At 37.9% G+C, this 21,618-nt stretch overlaps 1 protein-coding gene across 1 annotated transcript in view; it reads right to left on the bottom strand.

The window, feature by feature from the left end:
• Nucleotides 1-2,018: 2,018 nt before the first annotated feature.
• The window catches only part of RIT2 (Ras like without CAAX 2), a 110,554-nt gene continuing 90,954 nt past the window's right edge, over nt 2,019-21,618 (bottom strand). Inside the window, exon 3 of the mRNA XM_035309789.1 lies at nt 2,019-3,335. Within this exon, the coding sequence (XP_035165680.1) occupies nt 3,108-3,335 (228 nt within the window). The 3' untranslated portion in view covers nt 2,019-3,107. The remainder of the gene's footprint in view (nt 3,336-21,618) is intronic.

Genomic DNA, 21,618 nt, shown 5'->3' with positions numbered 1-21,618 from the left:
TGGAATCATAATGATTAATTAGGTAAAGCAGCTGCACCCAGCCTCTTGTGCAGTTATGACTTATGTTAGCCTCACTGACTATAACCTCTATCAGCTCTGCTCAATTAACTTAGGTTAAGTATTATAGATTATTGAGGAATTGGGTGATGGTAAATCAGAATGGCATTCCTATTTTTAAAGTAAAGGATGGTCAGATGTTTCAGAGACAAGATTCAACACCAAGCATTTACAGTACCATTCTGCCATAGTTAGGAGGTAGACTGATCATTAATAATGGAGTTCATCATATCTGCTTTTAGCTATCAAAAAGTTAGGCCTAGACATAAGTTGCACTTTATGGACCATCATAAAAGACCTGGAAAGAGGCAGCCATTTTAGGCAGTGATTTGTCAAACCCTAACTATCCAAGTTAGATGGAAAAAATCACCCTTGGAACCTCTCTGCTTATTAACTAAGGGACTCAATAACTGGGTAACATACTCAGCTTCTATATGACTAAACTGGAGTGAGATAAAAACAGACCTTTCTGCCTAATAGATACTCAGATGCCTGAAGTTGCACGTGGAAAATGTAACAGAAGGTCCTCAGAGGGTCTCATTCTTTTTGAAGTTACTAACTTACTACAAGATATCTTTTAAAATCTGGCATGTGTAGGTTGGCTATGGGGGTACTGAGAATGTGAAGATTTCATGGGCTTGGTACACATAAATATGACCATGTAAACTGTATCTGTACGAATAATTAGAAAATACCAAAGGAGGTTGCCAATCAAATCTGTACTGTTACATTCTTAAAATGATTCTTACTACGGCTCCAGATCACATCAGCTAACACTTGCATAACCAGTTGCTGAGCATGATGCAGAACCCAGCACACTCCAGAGACTATTTCCAACAGCAGTGTATGTATGGTAACCCTGCCGTAAAGGCTGACAGTTTAATAGTATGGAAAGCAATCGTTCCATGCCAGATGACATTAATGCCAGATAATGGGTATGTTTAATTTCCAAATTCATTTGAGGCTTAATCTTAGACTGTATCTATGCCCTTTTGCAACTTTTTATTTATTTATTTATTTATTTATTTATTATTATTTATTTCAAGCTTACTAGAAACAGGCTACACCTAAAATTACAACTCAAAACCAGTATTGATATAGTAAGTCCCTCAGTAGGGTGGGTGAAATAATAACCAATACTAAATGTTTTTCAGTTGACTCAAAGCTTAGGCATCTGTCTGAAAAGGACCAATGAACATCCCTCAAGGTTTCTCAGGATAGTAGTTTCTATAGTCTCTTACATTTGGAATGACTGCTTCATTCCCCTCTGTGCAGTGTGCAGTATTGGAACAGTCACAGATGTTCTTCTTGTTATTTATAGTCTCAAAGCCACCATCTGTTCATTGTAGCCCCGTGTTGTCTCTCCACCAATACTTAGCTCATAAACTCTTTGGGCAAGCACACCTCTCTCTTCAAGAGCTTTACCTAAAATGTCTGTGTCAATACAGGTAAAATAATAATAGTAATTATAGTAGAGTAAATGCAGACTTCAGTTGTTGGAGGCAGGGATCAGGATATACACCTAAATGCTTATATGTGCTTATATTTCTCTAAAATAATATTTCCAAAGATCATTTATATAGCCACATATTATCTAGCTATACACATTGAAGTGATAGCTTTGATGGAAAAATTCTGATGAGTCAAAATAAATCACTGTTTTTTTCTTGAATGGAAGAGAAAGTAGAGAACAAAACACCAGATTTTAATGAACTGAAATCTGTCTTGAAACCATAACCTTTTCACACTTAACTGAGCAAAGTAAATCAACTCTTTCTCCCTCTCTCCCCTCCCAGTTCATCTAAAATATATTTAATTTGTCCAAACTCTGAAAAATAATCAAAGAAGAAAAGAGAAAAAATGAATATTTACTAAGGAATACATATTTTTTTTTTTCTTCCTAAGAATATATTAAATAGAACGGACACAGATGACACTGACTACAAGCGTAGCTTCATGGAATTCATGATCTTTATTTTTTGACAAAATGTATGCATGATTTACTTGTAAAATTTATAAATTAAGTCAATATTAAAAGAAGTCTGGAAAAAAAAAAAAAAAAAAAAAAAAAAAAATAAAATTAAAATAATTTTAAATTTAAAGCCAGCTTTAAAAAGGAATATTTAAAAGACCTGTCCAGCTGATCAATCAAATGATTCACTTGGGTGGTCACAGACAATAGAAGATGGTGAATGTCCTGATGCAATTCTGTAGTAAGTCGAGGGCTGAATGCTACACTGCAGACACTATGGGGCAGAGTTGCACTGCTCTGGGAAGTGCTCTTTGTGCACTCCTTGGTGGGCTGCATGAGTGTGGCCAATTCATTGTGTGTCTGGAGTACAATGTACCTCTGCTAGCCAGTTCTGATGAGTAAGTAGAGGAGATGGAGATATAACCCTGCAGCCTTCTGGATGGCTGGTGTGGGACTTGTTCTATGCTTGCCAAACCTTCCTGCTAAATGGAAAGAACACGGTCAGGATAGGGCTCTACAGGGTTAAAATTTCGAGCCTCCAGTGTTTCCCCTGCTTCCAGCTCACACACACAGACACACAGACTGAGCACAGTCTAACCCTAAACCTACATATGAATGCAAAGCTGAAGGTCAAATCCTAAAGTCCTTAAACAGTCAAAATGTCCATTGAAATGAATGTTACTCATTCCTGGGATGAAGAAATGACCCATGCATGGACAGAGAGGAGGCAATATGTGCATCCCTTACTCTAGAAATGGTGGAAGCTGTTCTGTCCTGGATGCTGGTTCAACTCCTAGACTTTGAAGACCAGCCAGGGACCACAGGGAAAAAGCACAGTATTTTCTCCACTCAGATGTGGAGAAAGGGGATGAGAGGGTGTGCTAAGTGACTTGATATATAATACAGAGGAGCCACAGGGCAACCATGAATTAGACCTTCAAGGAGTTACTTCTGCATGAGGGCTGAAGGGAAGAAACTCCAGGACCTGGTCTGGAAGATGCTGTGTCAATGCTGCCTATTCAAACTGTTATAGATTACTGTGGTCAGCTCCTGAGGGGTGGCTCATGAGGAACTGCCATCAAGTTGTACTTTCCTTTTTTTTCTTCAGCGATCCTTTCAGCTTCCGCCACAGACTATCCTTCCTCTTCATCTTCTTCTCTGCCATGGGCAATGAGGACTCTTTCCTTCGGATTTCCCTCACTAGTCCATGAAAGACATCATCAATGTAGAAGCGAAGGGCAGCAGAAGTCTCAAAAAAGGAGCAGGAGTATTCTCTGGCTAAGCTCATCCCTTCTTCAGTCGAGACCTACAAGGAAAAAAAAAAAAAAAAAAAAGTCTATAAATATCACCTCATTCACAGAGCATGAACCAACAGGATGCCATAAAAGTATATCTAGTCCAAATTTTGGGTACCACAAGACTTACAATCCTGAGGCAAATCACCAACCTTTAGTTTAACAGGAAAATATTCTATTATTATTACATAGATAAGATCCAAGTGTGAAATGATCGGATTGAATCAGTGTTTGAACAGAGCATACTGACAACAATATTCATATGCTTGGATATATTATTTCCCTGATTCTGATGTGCCATTTTTTCAAAGTATTTCTCCTCCTTAGTGAAGTAATCCTCTAAGGCTTCGGAGCATTGGTTCCTTTATACTACATATTAAAACTGGTGGTCAAAAAGACTTCAATAGAAATATGGTCCTAGAAAATGTCTGTTCAGCACTCATCTAATCCTGAAGGGAATTTGACTTGAAGCTGAAAGTACATCAGTTGTCATACCTTGAGATTTTTTGGTCACAGGAATTTCTGAGCATGTTTTTAAGTGCTCATGGTCTTGACAGACCCATAATCCTATCACTTAGCTCATGCCTGAGCCATATGAAGATCCAAAATCTATTTGTTTTTCAGATCATCTTCCTTAAGTGGTCTCGTGTACTTACTATTCTCAGACAACACTGAGGATTTTTTTTTTTTTTTTTTTTGGGGGGTGGGGAGGAGGGGAGGGGGAACTATAAGAGGAAGAATCTCCATGAATTTAGAAGGAATCAAGACAGCTCTTTCTCATTTGCCTGAATTTTCAAACAGGGATCTAACTCCTAAAATTTCCATACTAACTACCTTTTGGCCCACCAGCCTCCTAATTTCCTAGGAAGGGTGCATGGCATGCTGAATACTGGTCTAATTGTGTGGTCTGATTGTGTGGTCTAGATAAATTTTAAATGCTTACCACAAGGAGTAAAGTATGCCTATCACCTACCTATATTTTGCATTTTTGGAGACTCATATATTAACACGTAGCAAGTCTTCTGCAAAATAAGGAATAAACCGTATTAGCTAGCTAAATTTTAGGCTAGCTTACCAGCCAATAGAATATCCTTTCTCTTCAGTGTTCAAACATAAATATATGGATGAAAAGTAAAGAACATGTTCAAGTTTTAGGTGAGAAAATCTAGTCTTTGCTTTTATTTGTATTTAGATCACATCATTTATTCAAGTAACTTTCCAACCATCTGGATAAAAATGAAAAAAAAAAAAAAAAAAAGTAGTTTAAGTAGTTTGAGACCGCCTTGTGAAAGGCTACATCCTAGGTTATGAAAAAATATCAATTGCTACTGTCTACCACTGGACTAATCTAGTTTTATTTCTTTTTTCTACCTTTATGCTCCCAAAGTGTCATTTATATTTATTAGGGAAATAAACACTTATGTTTCAAGATATAAACAAACTCTCTCATACCTATATATAGAATAATGTCCTTTTATGATCAGCTTATGACAATACATTATTTCATTTTGTATATTTATCTGTAAAGCAAGAAACAGTGAGAAACAGTATTTTGCATGAAACAAAACACCAGTTCATTCCAGCCTGGAAGAAAGTTGCACCCGGCATGTACCTATATAACACAGACCACAGAATTTCTGCCCATCACCTTTGCATCGAGTCATAAACTGCAATATCAGTAGGGTCATACCTCTATGTTACAGATTTAATCTTAATTTAATTAAGAATATTGTAAGGCTAAGCAGGGAGGTTGTATGCCAACCTGAATAATACTCACTGACACGATGAAAGATTGTTATCGCTTTCCAAGTGCTATAATTGCCAACCTTTAGCAAAAGGAGATGGGTAACAATATGGTCCTTGTTTTTCTCTGGGCAGCTATGTAAGCAAAATGTACGATTCAATATGTCTATTGGGCACCATTGAGAAATTGACTGTCTTGATAGGAGACTATACTGGTCTTTTTTGGACTTTTTAATGTATATATACATATTTATTTTTATTTTTATTTTTATTTTTTATTTTCTTTTTCTCTTGGTATGCCTTGTTTGAGCTGAAGGAGGATTTATTTTATTTCTTTATATTTATTTAGAGACAATGCAGTTCTAAGCAAACCATTACACAGAGCTGTAGTGAGGATTTTATACATTCATTACTAAAAAGGAAAATAAAATGCTTATAAATACAAACATCCATGTGATTAAAGAATGCTAAGGTTGTAAATACAGTTATGGTACAAGCACAACACTACTCAAATATCAGAAATTGCCCTTTATTTTGCTCCATAATTTTCCAGTCTTTGCCCACCTAATTCCTCTTTCTTACCATGTTTGTCTTTTCTAGGATGAAAATATATGTTTTCTCCCACCTGTAAGGAAGAAAAATTGCAGGGAAGACATGCTATGGTCTGTAATGAAACAAGTCTACTATAAGCTGTGAGAACTGGAGAATACTCAGGAGAAATAAAATGTGCAGAAAAATTACCCATCCTCTCTGTGGCCAGAGGCTTGTAACTTGTCTGAATTTCATTAGATTTCTCTAAAAAGCAGCAAAATTTGGTTTTGGACTCATAGTTTCCTGCCAAATTATGGAGACAATATTAAAGATATTAAATGGAAATAGTTAATTTCAAAGAATGGTATTTGTCCTAAATCTTGCCCTCAGGAACTGATTAACTACTTTGATGAAATTTTATGAAGTAATTCAGCATAAGGAAGACACCTGGCATAAATAATTTCAAGACATTTAGTCAAAGTTTTTCAGCTTCAAGGTTGAAACTAGGTTTCTCAGAAATCTAATGCTGTCATAATTACCGTTACTGCTTCCAGGACCAGTGAAAATATAGCTACACTAATTTATTTAATCTGTTTTCTGGAAAAAAAAAAAAAAAAAAAAAAAAAAAAGTACAAACAGGTGTCTAGAGGAAAAATACACATTCTTCTTCTATCTGTTTGTAATTTGGTCCAGAGGCTAGCCACCTATGGAATGAAAAACAAGGGGTAAAGCTCTTGATGAGGTCACCTAATTCCAGGGATTTGCCTTTTTCCCATCTTATTGCCAGAAGAGAAACTATATCATAGAAATCCAGCCCAGATCTGCACAGCTCAGGGACTTGTTGACAAATTGCAGCTTGTGCAGGTCTGTATCACCAGACGACATGATCTGTCAGTGTGACACGGACAGACGGTCAGGGACAGAGGTCATTCTATTGAACATATATCTGGGAAGCAGAGATTTATATCTCATTTTTAGAGTAACCTTCTGTGATTGAATCTGACGTTGTTTCTCAGAGTATAATTCTGGTTATATTGATTCCAGTTTAGCTTGTTCCTTTGCTGGTAAACTGAAGAAGGGAATGAAGAGGGAAGGCTGGTGTAGTGAAGATAATGAAAGATGGAGATTCCAGAGCTGGCAAAAGCTTTCTGAATCCAAACTTCATTTAAAAACGGTGAAACTGGTGTGTTGTGTGGATCAAGACTTAGAGAAGCAGGGTGTGAAGATTGCTGTGTAATTAAAGAGCAAGAACCCCCAGGGCCACTCCATGAAGTGGGCAGTGGGGCCCAACAGATGCACGTGAGCCCTGGGAAAAAAAAATATTTTCATGTTTTCCCTGAAAAGTGCATGGTTCTAAGCATCCAGTTGGGTGCATGTGATTTGAGAGGGAAGACAAAGCTGTTGTAGCAGCATTTGAACTGTGGATAGCACAGAAGACTGTCGGCTGAACTGGGCAGTTTTTCATCTCTGAATAGCTCAAGACAGCTGGAATGCAGCACAACTTCATCCAGATAAGAAATATTCACTGGCTACAAGCAGCATTTTATAGCATTAAAATTCTGTTTGTGGCTTTTGCAAACCTCCTCTGGAAAATTACAAGTGAGATTAAATGCAATGCTGACAGCCTGTGAAAGCCATGATGGATGAGCTGCCATCTTTAAGACAGCCTGTTTTCCACTAAGGTCAACTACTGCACAACCAAAAGAACACTAAGCCACAGGGGCTGGAAGGTGGGTGGGCAGGCACTGGCAATCACAGGCCCCCATACACAGAACATAAAAATATCTGGATCTGAGGAGGAAAGAGCAAAAACTAAACAGATCAATAGTCTAACTCTGCCCTTGGACTGTCATTAGCTGGAAAATCTCCCTCTGAATCAGCCTGTTTTGTGTTTAGCTCTTCCTCTCCTTTGGTCAAGGCAGCAAAGAATCATCTCAAAGTAATTTCTTTGACCAAGATTGTATTATTAGCAGAATCAAGAGTACCAGCTTGGGAGAATCAGTGGTGGTCTTCATGCAGGTAAGCAATATGTTTCCACTTGAGCATCTCATCCCTGCAACAGCATCTTCTGCTTGAGATGGCTTTTGCAGATTCCCCCTGTGACTGGCAGCTCCTGGTTGCCATGGAGAGCTCTGCAGGTGGAATACCACAGGCTGCAAGGATTCTCCTACATTTTCATTAGGCTTCCACCCTGGCAGCCCTCATTAACTTTGCAATGAAAACAGAGTGGTAATTATAGACCAAAAACTTTGTTCTGAGAGTGCTTTTTCCTGGAGACATGTAGTCTTGATCACTAATCAAAGACAGAAGAGGACACATGATGGTGAATATGGTGCTCATCTAAGTCCCACTGAGGCTAACAGAAAGAACCCCAGTGGTTTTTGATCAGGCTCTGCATGGACAGTATTTTTGACAGGCAATAACTTATGTGAGAGATAAACAAAAGATAACAGGTTAGAAACACAGGTAGGGAAGCAAACCTGTTTGTACCATAGCAAGTTAAGAGGGAGGTAAGAAGTCAGGAGTGCTCTGAATGATGTCTAGGAAAGATCAATGCCATCTCTGGGTGTCTCAGCCATATGTGAATTTTTCTATTTCCCAGCACACCCTGTTCCAAACACCAAACAACCACATGCCAGGTTGTGTATCAGTAGCTGGGTATCCATTTGGAGAGAGGAAGGCAGTCCTCATGGAAAAAGGGTCTGAAGAAATCAAAGGTTTGCTAATATTCTAGGTCTGCAATAAGCAGATTTGCCAAGAGAAAAATAATCTCACGGGTCTACAAAGTGAGAGAATGTTACTCCAGACAACAAAAAGTGAAAAATGGGTTCTGCCTATCTGACATGAATGATAATTTTATTGATCCCAGCTCTGACCACTGAGCTTGTGCCGCAGGCACTCCCACAAAACTGCTGTGAGATTTCTTCTTAATGATCAGCAACAACCAGGACTGCTTAATTTTCACCAGTTTCAGTTCATCAATGTGGCTAAAGTACCAGGGAAAAAAATAGGTGGTCCCTGGCTACCCAGCACAGACGAACATCAGAGACCTACCCAGTATTCTGGAAAGGGACAAGCTCTGGGTTTTGCTAGATAGGACTGGATCTAACACAGGCTGAAGTGAGCGTTCCTGTGTGGCCACCACCCTTTCCTAAAGAATAAGTGCTTTCACTGTAAGCATTTCCTTCCTGTTTTAAAAAGCAAGCAGTCCAATCCATTAGCTGCAAAGCAGGTCTATTATACCTTTGCCATTTATTTTTTTCTACTGACAAGAGTTGTATCAACAAATATGGTGGCAGTGACTTTCTACGGGATGGTTTACGGATCTTTCCATGTGTGAAATGCTATTGTTCAGGTCAAAGCTCAAATACGTAGATATTACAAGAGTGGCTTTAGTTTGAAAACCTGAGCAGTGCCAGAAGGAACAGAAATATCAATTTTTTTATTTTTTTTTTTTTTTAAGACAAGCATTACTATTATTTGTTCACATCATATTTTTTTTTTATATATATATATAAGAAAAAATATATATATTCAAGTCCTTTTACCCTTCTCCTCTTCAGATATTTACATTTATAAGCTGCTTATCAGTGTCTTGCCACTGAACAATGACATCCCTGAAAGGAGGATAAAACAGCAAGATCAAGTGAAAATCAATTCAGGATGAAAAAAAAAAGAAAAAAAAAAAAAAAAAAAAAAAAAGTTGGAGACTAAGCTTTGTGAGTAACCAGTTATTTTCTGTTTGTGACCAGACATTCAGTATGACCATTTGTCAGGTCTAAACAAATGTACAGTAAATGCAAAGGTAAAACAATAAAATACCTGGTGTTAAATATTCCAGTTTCCATCTCCCTCAACCCAAACATTCTGTATTGTTTCAGGATTTTAAACTGAACTTAAATGTGAATTATTGCTTAAAAATGTAACATTGAAACTTTTCCAACTGCTAAGATAAAAATTAAATATTTTAACCTGTAAGTATGATCACATTTGCAAATATACACACTGCAGTTACCAATTTGATTTGCCCAAGACTCCACAACTAGTTTCAGCTGACATAAACCAGCATTTTTCACTCAGCAGATATGTGCACCTAAGTTTTTTCCTCAGTCCCCAGGGAACAGACACCTCTTTTCAGCAAGCTGAGCAGTAAATAACAACACAGTGTAGAAACCTGAGAGGAGAATTTGATGTCAACACCATTACTCTTAAATCCATTTGGAAATCTTCAGAAGTAATTAGTTGAACAAACCTCACTCTGACTTCATGGCAGGCAATTCTGCAGGCTCAACTTTGCTGGCTTTCTAGATTACAAGGCTAGATGAGATAAAACTACTATACAATTCATCTTTATTGTGAGGGTATTGAAATGTGTTCAGTTTGGTCTCATGTGTCTCATAGGTTTTCCACTTTTTTTCCTTCTACCTCACCACTCTGATATTTTTTACTGTTTTCAGAATTACTGCTGATCAAATGGCCAAGAGGGTAGACCTCATTAGCAGACTGTGGCCAAGGAAAAGATGTGGTCTTTCTGTCTGAATTTACGCCCTGATGGACTGGATGGCATGGAAGTATCTTGTGTCACAGTACTAAGACATCTTATGACCTCATCTGTTCCTATTTCTGAAAATAAACTTCCATTATAGATGTTCACATATTCCTTCCCTTCCCCTTTTAGCCTGGTCTTTGCATTTGGAGAGGAAGGAAAATATGGCTTTGGCAGTACAGAAGATAATAGAATATCTGTGGCTTCTGTGGTAAGCTTTGGGGCTTATTTTTAGGGGATGGAAGATGGAGAATGTGGTATTGTAAAACTAAGTTTGCATGTTTTTACAGAAAACTGTAATAGTCTCAAAGAAAAAGAAAAAAATCTAGACAAAACAGGACACACTCATCCAAATTACCAACTTTCCACCTAGTTAATTACTAAACACAACCCTCAGTTCATCGTTCTGAAAAATCATACACTTATTTGACCCAAATGAAACACAAATTTTTGAGGGCTGTTTACCACTCTTAGATTAGACAGACATTTTCTCTAACCTGCTAAGATCACTGCTATGACATTACACAAAATCTCTTATGCTATTATTAGCTATTTCATTAAATGCATCACTCTTAGACTTTTAAATATGAAAAAATTACCAGATCAAATTATAATTCAATCTTGCACAATTTATTAAGTTATTTATCACATGCTTTGTGAAGAAGATTATTACCCAGCACTGATTTCTGTTCATTCTTTCTCCTCTTTTGAAGAGATTAGTTATTATTATTATTATTATTTTCATTGGATTCATTGGATTTAAAGTGGGAGTTAAGCCTCCAAGTAATTTGCCACCCTGTTTTGGTCAAATGTTGCCTTGAGTGAAGAGAAATATTCTTCACGAAGTTGCCTAGTCATGAAGTAAGCAAAACACATGAGGCTCCTAGGTCTGTGGTTCATACCTTCCGATAATTTTATCTCACTATTTCAGATTTAATGCCAAATAATTAAACCATCCTCTCATTTCATGTAAAAATCACTACAGAAGTAGGGTGCTGTCTGCAGGTTAGACTCTGAAGTTGTTCTTCTCAACAACAGACTGCAATCTTTTGCCTTTATCTTGTCAAAAGTGAGACTGATGAGTGAGTTAAGGCATCTTTATACCAGGAAATGTTTCTAGAAAGATGGCCTCAGGATCTGACTGAATTGGATACTCAAAGCCACATGATCTTGCATCAGTCAGCAATAGCTCTGGGTCTAATTTGAAGAGAATGTGGAAGTGTTAAATCCTTAGCATCAGTCTTCAAGATGAACAAGTACGGGTCAATTGCTCAAAGCATTTTTCAGAGATCTGACAATTTTCTAAATTGTCCATCATCTTTAAAGGTACTCTGATTGCAGTGCTCAGTTGAAGGCAGATGGTCACAAGATGGTTGCAAAAAGAGGATGTTTCTACATCAGTTTAGATCAGGACATTCATAAGAAGGGACTTTTTTATTTTATTTTATTTTATTTTATTTTTAGGGAAAAAAATCAAGGAATTAATTACAGTTTTAAGTTCACAATAAAGTAAGTTTTCATATATTTTAAGCAACAACAAAACATTACAAAACATTTTCAATTGTCATCTGCTAACAACAGATGGCTACTCCCCCCAAAAAATAATAAACAAAAAAAAGCTACAAGAAGCTGCAAATGTTAAATGTTGCTTAATCATACTTTTTAGACCTTTTTTTTTTTTTTTTTTTTTTTAAGGAAAAAAATAAATTAGTAAAAAAGTAGTACTGAATTCTTATTTCAAAACTGAAAGTGATTTCTATTGTTTTGAGAGCACAGGTTAACTATGAGCTCAGTACAGACAGCCCACATATGTATGTGTCTGTATGATGGTGTAGACCATTGTCATTTATGTGTTAGAAATTCAAATTTCACTAGTCATTTGAATTCAATTCTTCATTAGGACTCGGGTACTAAGCAGACTGAGTACTGAGTAAATCTCTATAAAACCTAGTAACCTATGAAAACCTCTTGGTGCTGGGGCCGGTCCTCTTTAACATCTTCATCAATGATCTGGACGAGGGCATTGAGTGCACCCTCAGTAAGTTTGCAGATGACACCAAGTTAGGTGCGTGTGTCGATCTGCTCGAGGGTAGGAAGGCTCTGCAGGAGGATCTGGATGGGCTGCACCGATGGGCTGAGGTCAACTGCATGAAGTTTAACAAGGCCAAGTGCCGGGTCCTGCACCTGGGGCGTAATAACCCCAAGCAGAGCTACAGGCTGGGAGATGAGTGGTTGGAGAGCTGCCAGGCGGAGAAGGACCTGGGAGTGATAGTGGACAGTCAGCTGAATATGAGCCAGCAGTGTGCTCAGGTGGCCAAGAAGGCCAACGGCATCCTGGCTTGCATCAGAAATAGTGTGACCAGCAGGGCTAGGGAGGTGATCGTCCCCCTGTACTCGGCTCTGGTGAGGCCGCACCTCGAGTACTGTGTTCAGTTTTGGGCCCCTCGCTACAAGAAGGACATCGAGGTGCTTGAGCGGGTCCAAAGAAGGGCGACGAAGCTGGTGAGGGGCCTGGAGAACAAGTCCTACGAGGAGCGGCTGAAGGAGCTGGGCTTATTCAGCCTGGAGAAGAGGAGGCTCAGGGACGACCTTATCGCTCTCTACAGATACCTTAAAGGAGGCTGTAGAGAGGTGGGGGTTGGCCTGTTCTCCCACGTGCCTGGTGACAGGACGAGGGGGAATGGGCTAAAGTTGCGCCAGGGGAGTTTTAGGTTAGATGTTAGGAAGAGCTTCTTTACTGAAAGGGTTGTGAGGCATTGGAACAGGCTGCCCAGGGAGGTGGTGGAGTCACCATCCCTGGAAGTCTTCAAAAGACGTTTAGATGTAGAGCTTAGGGATATGGTTTAGTGGGGACTGTTAGTGTTAGGTTAGAGGTTGGACTCGATGATCTTGAGGTCTCTTCCAACCTAGAAATTCTGTGTAAATTCTGTGTAAATTCTGTGTAAATTATATTTTGAAAATGCTTGCAGGCAGACAGTGAACACCATGCTGTTCTCAGCAGTGAGAAGAAAATCTCTCTCCACCTCCAAGCAATTGTCATCTCTTGTGATTTGACGATTCTGTCCAGGCTACTGAAGTGGGTATTCCACTGAAAGGAGTCAGGGAGACTTTATAATCTATTTACTGACATTTGGATAGCAAAATATTTTTTTTTTTTTTATTTATTTGTTTCTGAAGCCATTTGCTGAAGTAAGCAAGCATCACAAATGTATAGGGTATCCAAGTGTCTTATGGACAACCTAAAGAACAATGTTCTCTTTTTTGACCTATTACCTGGGTTGATTTTCAAATAAAAGATGCTTGATACAATAAGAGGGGAATGTAATATCAGGAAATGGGAGTGGTGGTTTGTTGTTTAATTTTCCTGTAACATTTAATTAATTTTGAGGGTTTAGCAATTTTGAAGTTTATTGGGAAGGTCTGTCAGACCATCTCATTAAGGAGAAGACTTGCACAGTATCTTTACTGAACTAATGACATTGATCTTCTGCATGTCAATATTAGTTCAACAAAAATATTACACTTTTGCAGAATATGAATTGACTGAAAAAGAATTAATTGCTTCACTAGAGTGATCCTCTTCAGCTCCTTTCTTATGTGCTGAAAGGAGCTCATGTATGAGCAAAGGGTCTTTTCTTGGTCACAGGAGTACTGAAAGAGAGAGAGTCCCATGACATAGGAGTCCTAAAATGGGAATGACAGCTCTATAAGGAGTGTTTACTTGCCTCCATCTTCTGATGTGATCTTCCAGCATGGACAATGCAGAATAAAACAGTCTGAAGAACTGCAAAGGGGCAACGATGAGAAATGAATGTACTGAGGGTGGAAAATTAAAAATCTTAAATGGCCAGTGGGTAGGAAGAGCTGCAAGAATGCATTTAGCTAATTAGACATAGCAAGCTTTCTTGCTGCCTGCTAAACTAACTCAAATTACCTCACTTTTGCTTCAGGCTAAGAACACGCACTTGGATAGTTTCCGTGGTAACTTGTTCGTGCATCTTGTGCTGTTGGCAACTTCCCCACTTATCAGTCAGTATCTCTGGATAAGTCTTCTGTGTTTGCTGCCTCTGGAGTTTCAATTTTACTGAGAATACCAAGCCCCTTAATGCAGAGTAACAGCTAACAGCTGGCAGAATCTTAATTTTGTTGAATAGAGCCTCCAACTTCCTTGAATACATTCTTGAGACATCTTGGGGTCTTTATTGAAAGAAAGCTAAGGAATGATGATGCTCTACAATCAATCAATATTTCTTTTTTTTTGTTTGTTTATTTTTCTCCTAGTATCTTAATTTTTGGCTGAGAAGACAATTTGGTCATTTGGGATGCTAGCCCAAGTAGTTCATGTTTATTGCCACAGAGGAAAAGAAATAGTGAAGGGACAAGAAGAGAGAAACAGAGGATTCAAGATTGAAGAAAGGTAGAGGGAAGGAAGACAGATTATATCTTTATTTTGCTAGCTGCAGGGGTAAAATAAGAAAACAGACTCTTAACAAACAGAATGTCTGAAACTCCTTGCTAGAAGCATCTATTTAACCTCCTCTGTCCATGATGTATCCATACAATTATGCAGATACTCTTGTGATGTATAAAAGAAGCTGTATTAATATGCCCTGGGAGCCTAAATTGTGATTATAGCTGATAAACTCATATTCTTATTAAAAATAATGGACTTTTTAGTCCGCCATTGAAAAATCTGTAGCACAGTTTACCTAGAGGCATGTGTGAACGTGCGACTATAGGCATAAACATGTACACATGCATTTGTTTACAAATGTGGCTGAGGTCAGACCAAGCCTCTCTAATATAGCTGGCAGACAAGGCTGGCCTTACAGCAAAACCTAGATGTGGCTGCTGACAAAACACTGCTCTGAAGAGTCTGTTTGGTACCAAGAGGTACCAATAGCTTCTCTATGGATGATAGCTGTTTTCTGACATTTATTTCCTGTGTTTCAGGCAGATAGCTAGTTCAAACCTGCAGTCTTGCCAGACTCTGGAAAAGGCACCGAAAAGCTGAAGAGACAATGTGTGTAGTGCGGATGCCACAAGACAAGCTTTCCTCCTGCCTCTTCTAAAGACTTTTTTCCAGAAACTATAAGAGATAAATGGTGGGTCGTAACCTGGAGTACAATAAGCCAGGTGAACTGCTGTTTCTGTGTTCTCCCAGGCAGAAAAGATTGAAAATGAAGGACTTGAAACATATATCAGATAATTTAAGATAAATACATAAATAATTCTATGGGGGGAAAGAGTTTTTAATGGAATGTTAACAGTGCTTTATCACTGTTAATCATGGTAGCTGGTAAGTAAACCTGGAACTGGTGTAATTCACCAAGCAAAGCCATGGTTCAGGCCACAGAGAGGACATCTGACGTCTTTCTCCAGCCATACAGATATAGCAGTGACAAATACATACAATATTTCATTTGATTTCTCTCAGGGAGCTTGCTTGTAATTTACTTTTTTTTTTTTTTTTTTTTTTTTTTTTTTCCCTTATATACATAAATAAGCCTAGGTTTGGGGGAATAAAATTGCTGATACTAAAAACAACAGTTTGTGAAAAACAGCAAGTTCTTGAAGCCTTAACAGTTGCTGTCACTAGCAATTCAGGACATGTTATCACCCCATTATTTTTTTTACCCTTAGAAATAAAACAAGTGGCATTAAATGGTTTAGAAAAAGACAACTGCCTGTGGTAAAGTTTTGTTATGTTCAATGGAAGGAATATTAATAAGAGGATAGTTACGATATCTTTGAGCCAAGTTGGGCAGAAAAATAACATGGATCTCATTTAGAACCGTAGAATATCCTGAGTTGGAAGGGACATGCAAGGATCATCAAGCCCAACTCCTGGCTCCACATAGGTCTACTTAAAAAATACACCATATATATGAAAGCATTGTCCAAACACTTCTTGAACTCCTGCAGGCTCGGTGCCATGACCACCTCCCAAGGGAGCCTGTACCAGTGCCTGACCACTCTCTTGGTGAAGAGATTTTCCCTAACACCCAGACCCTCTCCTTGTTGCAGCTCCATGAACACCTTCAGGTCCTTTGGAGAGAAAAGACCATTACTGCAGCTGACACCAATTCAGCCTGGAAGCAAATACATTCTGCTTAAAGCCAAACTGAAACCAGAAAATCATAACATAATTTAAGTTAGAAGAGATCTCTGTAAATCATCTGGTCCAAGCTCCTGCTCATTGTGGGTCCACACAGAGCAGATTACTGAGGGCACTGAGCAATTTTGTTGAGTCATGTCTTTAGCACCCTCAAGGAAGGAAATCTAACAATCTCTTTGGCTCTTGTTGCACTATTTAACCATTTGCATGATGAAACAAACCTCCTCATAAGCAGTCAGATTATTTATTTATTTATTTATTTATATTTTTTGTCCTGAAATTTGCATAATTTATTCTCATCCTTTCACTGTGCACCTCTGAGAAAAATCTGTCTTTGTCTTAAGTCTACCTATTAGGTGGATTAAGACAGCAAGATGGTTCCCTTTTGGTTCATCAGGCTGAGCATATCCACCAATTCAGATCTCTTAGCCTCTGCTGTTAATTTTTCTGCTCCATCCTCAAGTCTGTCTTGGGAGACCTCTACTGAACTCACTCGAGTACATCAGGATATTTCTCCTTTGGGGAACTCCAGATGCATTCCTATAAGTGCTGAATAAAGAGGAAGGACCAGTGCCTTGGAGCTACTGTTTACACTCTTATTCATATAACCCAGGATGCGCCTTGCCCTCTTCACTGAAAGGGCACATTGTTGGGTCATGGTTAACTCATTCTTCACCAGGACTTCCATGTGCGCTCCTGCAAAGCTTTCTCCCCAGTAGTGCCCAAATAGTACTGCTGCATGATGTTGTCAATCCCAGGTGCAGCACAACGTTCGCTTTTGTTGGATTTCATGAGGTTCTTAGACTATTTCTTCAGCCTGGCCATGTCTCTTCCATGTACATCTGACCTGCCAACATTTCAGTATTATTCACAGACTTGGTAAGCGTACCTTTTGTCCCAGCATTTAATTGTTAACAAAGATACAAATAAGTATTGTCTCAGCATCGACCTCTGAGGAATGTTACTAGAAATTTGCTGTCTGATGGACTTTGTACTGCTCATCCCAACCCTTTAAGCCTGGTAGTCCAACCAAATATCCATTCACCTTGTAGTCCACCTATATCTAAACCATACTTTACCTGTTTGACTCCAAGGACACTCTGAGAGACTGCATTAAAGTCTTGTTAGAATTAAGGTAAACATAATACACATCTCACATCCACAGAGTCAGTCATTGGAAGGTGATCACAATCAGCTCGTCAAGCATGATTTGTCCTTGGTAAATCCATGCTAACTGTTCCCAGGCATCTTATTGTTCTTCAGTTGCTGGCATGTAACTTTTGGGAGGATTTGGATTTGCTTCAGAAATGTATCATCCTTTTTTTTTTTTTCTTTTTTCTTTTTTTTTCCTTTTTTTTTTCCAGTACAACTAATATTTTTAAAATATTTGGACATAATTGATTTAGCTTTAAACTACCTAGCTCAGGTATTAGTATTTAAAAATAGAGACATCAGCACAGCCTGTACAATACTATCTAAGAGCCTGAATGTGCACTCAAAAGTTGTGTCCCCTGCACTTCAGCACTTCAACCTCACTGAATATCCTTCTAAGGAATATACATGTAGATGAAGTTGCTGAACTGAGATAAATAGAATAACTCTGCCCCATGGATTTGGGTTACAACTTGAATTTACTACCTGGTGGTGTTCTGCTATTTTATTTTATATATATATATATTTTTCCCTTAAGACAACATTTATGTTTTAATAGCTTGATTAGATCCTTTTTTTTTTTTTTTTTTTTTTTTTTTTTTTCTCTCCTTACTCTTATTTTATTAATAAAAATTCCAATAGCAAAGTAGAAAACATGTTATCAAGGAGGGCAGAATATGGCCTCAGAACCTCAGACAATGAAAGAGAAAGTAGAAGTATCCAATTCTCATACTATACAGCAAAAAAATGTTGAACAAATAAAACAAAATTACTGAAGCAAGTGGAAACATTCCTATTACACCTCAGTTCAGGATCTAAAGAAACAGTTCAGCAGCATGTAGTCATCCATCACTGAACAGGTGGAGTATCAGAGTACAAGAAATAGAAAAATAAAAAAAAATAAATAAAAAAGCAGGGGGAAGGAGGTAGATAGTGAAGGAAGGGAACAGGGATGTCTTAAAGGGATCTAAAAGTGTGTTTGTTTTTTAATCCAGAATGACTGCACCTTTGCATATACATACAGCTCTGGACACTGAGACTTATCCATGAATAAGATGGCTTGCTTCTGCTTTCCTATGTAGATTTGACATTTACAGCAATGGTTTCATTTCTCCAGCATCTCTTGTGAAAGATAAATTGTTTTGATCTATACCCACTATTCAATATTGCTTTTATTCTGGAACATGTACTGAACTTTGCACTCCATAATCTGATGGCAGAGCACGCTGTGTACTGCAGAAAAGCTGCACCTATGGTATGAGTAAATACCTTAAAACAAAAATTACACTACAGCTCATCCGCAATAGGATTTTACAGTTTTCAATTTCTTTGGTCTCCTAGGCATTAAGTGTCTGATGTTGCCACATTTTATTTCCTTTTACTACTGCTCTGTGCATTTGTAAGTCATGTAGCCCTGTGAAATCAACAGCATCACACACACAACATACAAATGATGAACTCTGTTCATCAGTTATAATAATTTCCTTATTTCAGGTAAGGATTTCTGTCCTTCCAACTTTCTTGGATAGGTATAACCAAAACAAAACTTTGCTGAGCTGGTGGTCAGCAGGCTGAGTGCATGGTTTACAGAAGGACATGAGATGTATAGCAGTGGCGTTCTACTTGCAGATTGTACCTGGTATGAGCAAATGGATGGGCTGGAAAGGTTACAGCTGGAGTGGCACATAGGCACAGCTGAAACATTAATGCTCCAGAATGTACAGCTATTTTTGATTCCCACTTCAAGGAATCAAGTGAAATATCTCACATAGCATCTATTCCTACCCTTCTCTTCTCTTTCATTCATTAAAAGTTTGCATCTTTATAGTTCTAGAACAACATTTTCAGATGTTCTAAGTTTTTCTGAATGTCTAAAAAATCAGAAGACAAAAACAAAGTACAAGATAAATGAAAAATAATAAATTATTGAAAGAAAAAAACATTTTGAAAGTATCTTATTATAGATTTGTTTGTTTGTTTGACCTAGTAGGACTGGTGGTCATGAGTACATGAAAAGCTATATTTAGAACTCTATTTTAACACTCACTAGTACAAAAGGAGATGCAGCAGTGTACCTGTCAATCCAGATGATATAAATGGAGAAAAAAAAAGAAAAAGAAAAAAAAAAAAAAAAAAAAAAAAAAGCTTTAGTCTAAACAATCTCTTTTTCATGTCTAAATCAGAAGCAGCAAATTTCCAGTTAAAAATGATTAGGAGCAGTTGCTCTAATTTTAACTTAATGATATTAATTATTCACACACTGTAGAGAAATAGATATCTCAACACCTGAGGAGGATGTTCAGAAGAATGATGTAGATTCTTAAGAGATCCTTGTCATTATTTCAGTTCTTCAGTGCTTCTGGCAATGACAGTACATCACCCCCTTCAAAAACAGAAGAGAAATGCAGATTTTGCCCCACCTCATTCCCACTGAAAGGCTGTTCTGGAGACATTCTGCTGTGGCAGGATGATCAGAAACCATCATCTAACTTATAAGCAAAATGTGTTCCTTGCCACTTAATACCTATTTGATGTTATCCCATCATTGTTCTTAACTTTTAAATGATTCTTCCTCACAATTATTTATGTCACTGCTTATCAATATATGCACAGTATTTTTATCATTTACTCTCATTTACCTAGGCTAAAGAAATTAAGCTCTCTTTAATTTCCTCAGATAGGACCAGACTGATATGTACTGTCTGCACCTGTTCCAATTTGAATGTGCCATCATCATCTATGAGTAACTAAAGCTAATCTTAGCTGATATTTCACTTGTATCTTCTATAATACCTTTGATAGTTCCATGTCTCTGTTGTACATATCACTCCAAATACCTCCTGAAGTGAGATTTATTTTATGCACAACTGCACAAGGTTTGTGGTTTATAATCACCCTGTAAGTGGCTGAAATAACCCTGTAAGTGGCTGATATATCCCAGACTTTCCCTTTTGCCTTCCAGCTGATGTGTTATAGCAAACAGTCTTGCTATTAGTCCTTAACGGCATGGCTTTGAACTTTTTACAATTACATTTAATTCCACTTCTATCACTCCTCTGGGTCACACAGCTTTTCCTCTACAATAATCCTGTCTCTTCGAAACAGAAAATGCTCCCACTTTGTGTTATCAGCAAATTTTGTTAGTATACTCCTGCATTTTTATGCCTAGGTCATTAATGAAAATGTTAAACATCAGCAAACCAAAACATAACACCTAATATTCTTAGGTGGTAGATCCAGTTCCAACTGGTGGGGTCAGAACCAAGTCCTTCCTTTCAAAAATGTTATTTAAATTTAAATCTGTGTGTGTGGATATGTGTGCAATCCAGCTGTTTTTTTTTTTTTTTTTTTTTTTTTTTTTTTTTTTTTTCAGTAAATTACACATCTCTGTTGGTCCATTGCAACCTACCCATTTGTTACAGTTATACAGAATATAGTGGAGAAAAGGCTGATTTATGAAATGCTGGATTGTCCCTATTGTTATTAATGTGCAATTTTGACTTCCCATCTACACCAGGTTGAAAACATTCTAATCACATCACTTTCCATTTGAAAATACTTAGCTGACAGACACTAAATACTCGATGGAAAGGAGCCACGAAGCCATGCTTCTCCAGACACCCCACTCTGTGAATTGCCTTTCATGAAGCTCCCAGTACATGGGGGGCCCTGGTTCATGACCTGCATCGGTTGGTGGCAGGGTTATAATTCCAATAATCCAATGCCTTGAGGTTTCTATAAGAATTAACCACACAGGCTTGCTTCGAAGTGCCATTTTTTGGAGACAGAGATAGAGCAGATGGGGATTTGTACAGGCCAAACTGTTGGAAGCCTGAGATAAGGAGGGGAAAAAAAAAAAAAAAAAAAAAAAAAGCTGTGAAAGACAGCCCTTTCGTTTGTGTGCTTCGCATCGCCACCTGCCAACCTCAGGCCTTCTGATCTCCTCTCAGTGAACCGTAGAGGCAGCAGTTGGAAAGATCAGATATATGCTCAGGGAAATCTGTCAGAAACTACTTTGTCACATTACCCAACACTAAAACCTGTGGAAATAAAATCTCTGTGTTTAAAAACTGTAACTGCCCCTTACATAGCAGTACTACTCTTTTCACACAGAAAAAATAAACAAACAAAACAAACAAACAAACAAACAAACAAACAAAAAAAAAAAAAACAATGAACACAGCTCCTGCCCTGGTGTACTGGT

This window comes from Oxyura jamaicensis, chromosome Z (assembly GCF_011077185.1).
Source record: "Oxyura jamaicensis isolate SHBP4307 breed ruddy duck chromosome Z, BPBGC_Ojam_1.0, whole genome shotgun sequence".
In the NCBI taxonomy this organism is placed as follows: domain Eukaryota; kingdom Metazoa; phylum Chordata; class Aves; order Anseriformes; family Anatidae; genus Oxyura; species Oxyura jamaicensis.
This window is presented reverse-complemented; position numbering and strand designations above follow the sequence as displayed.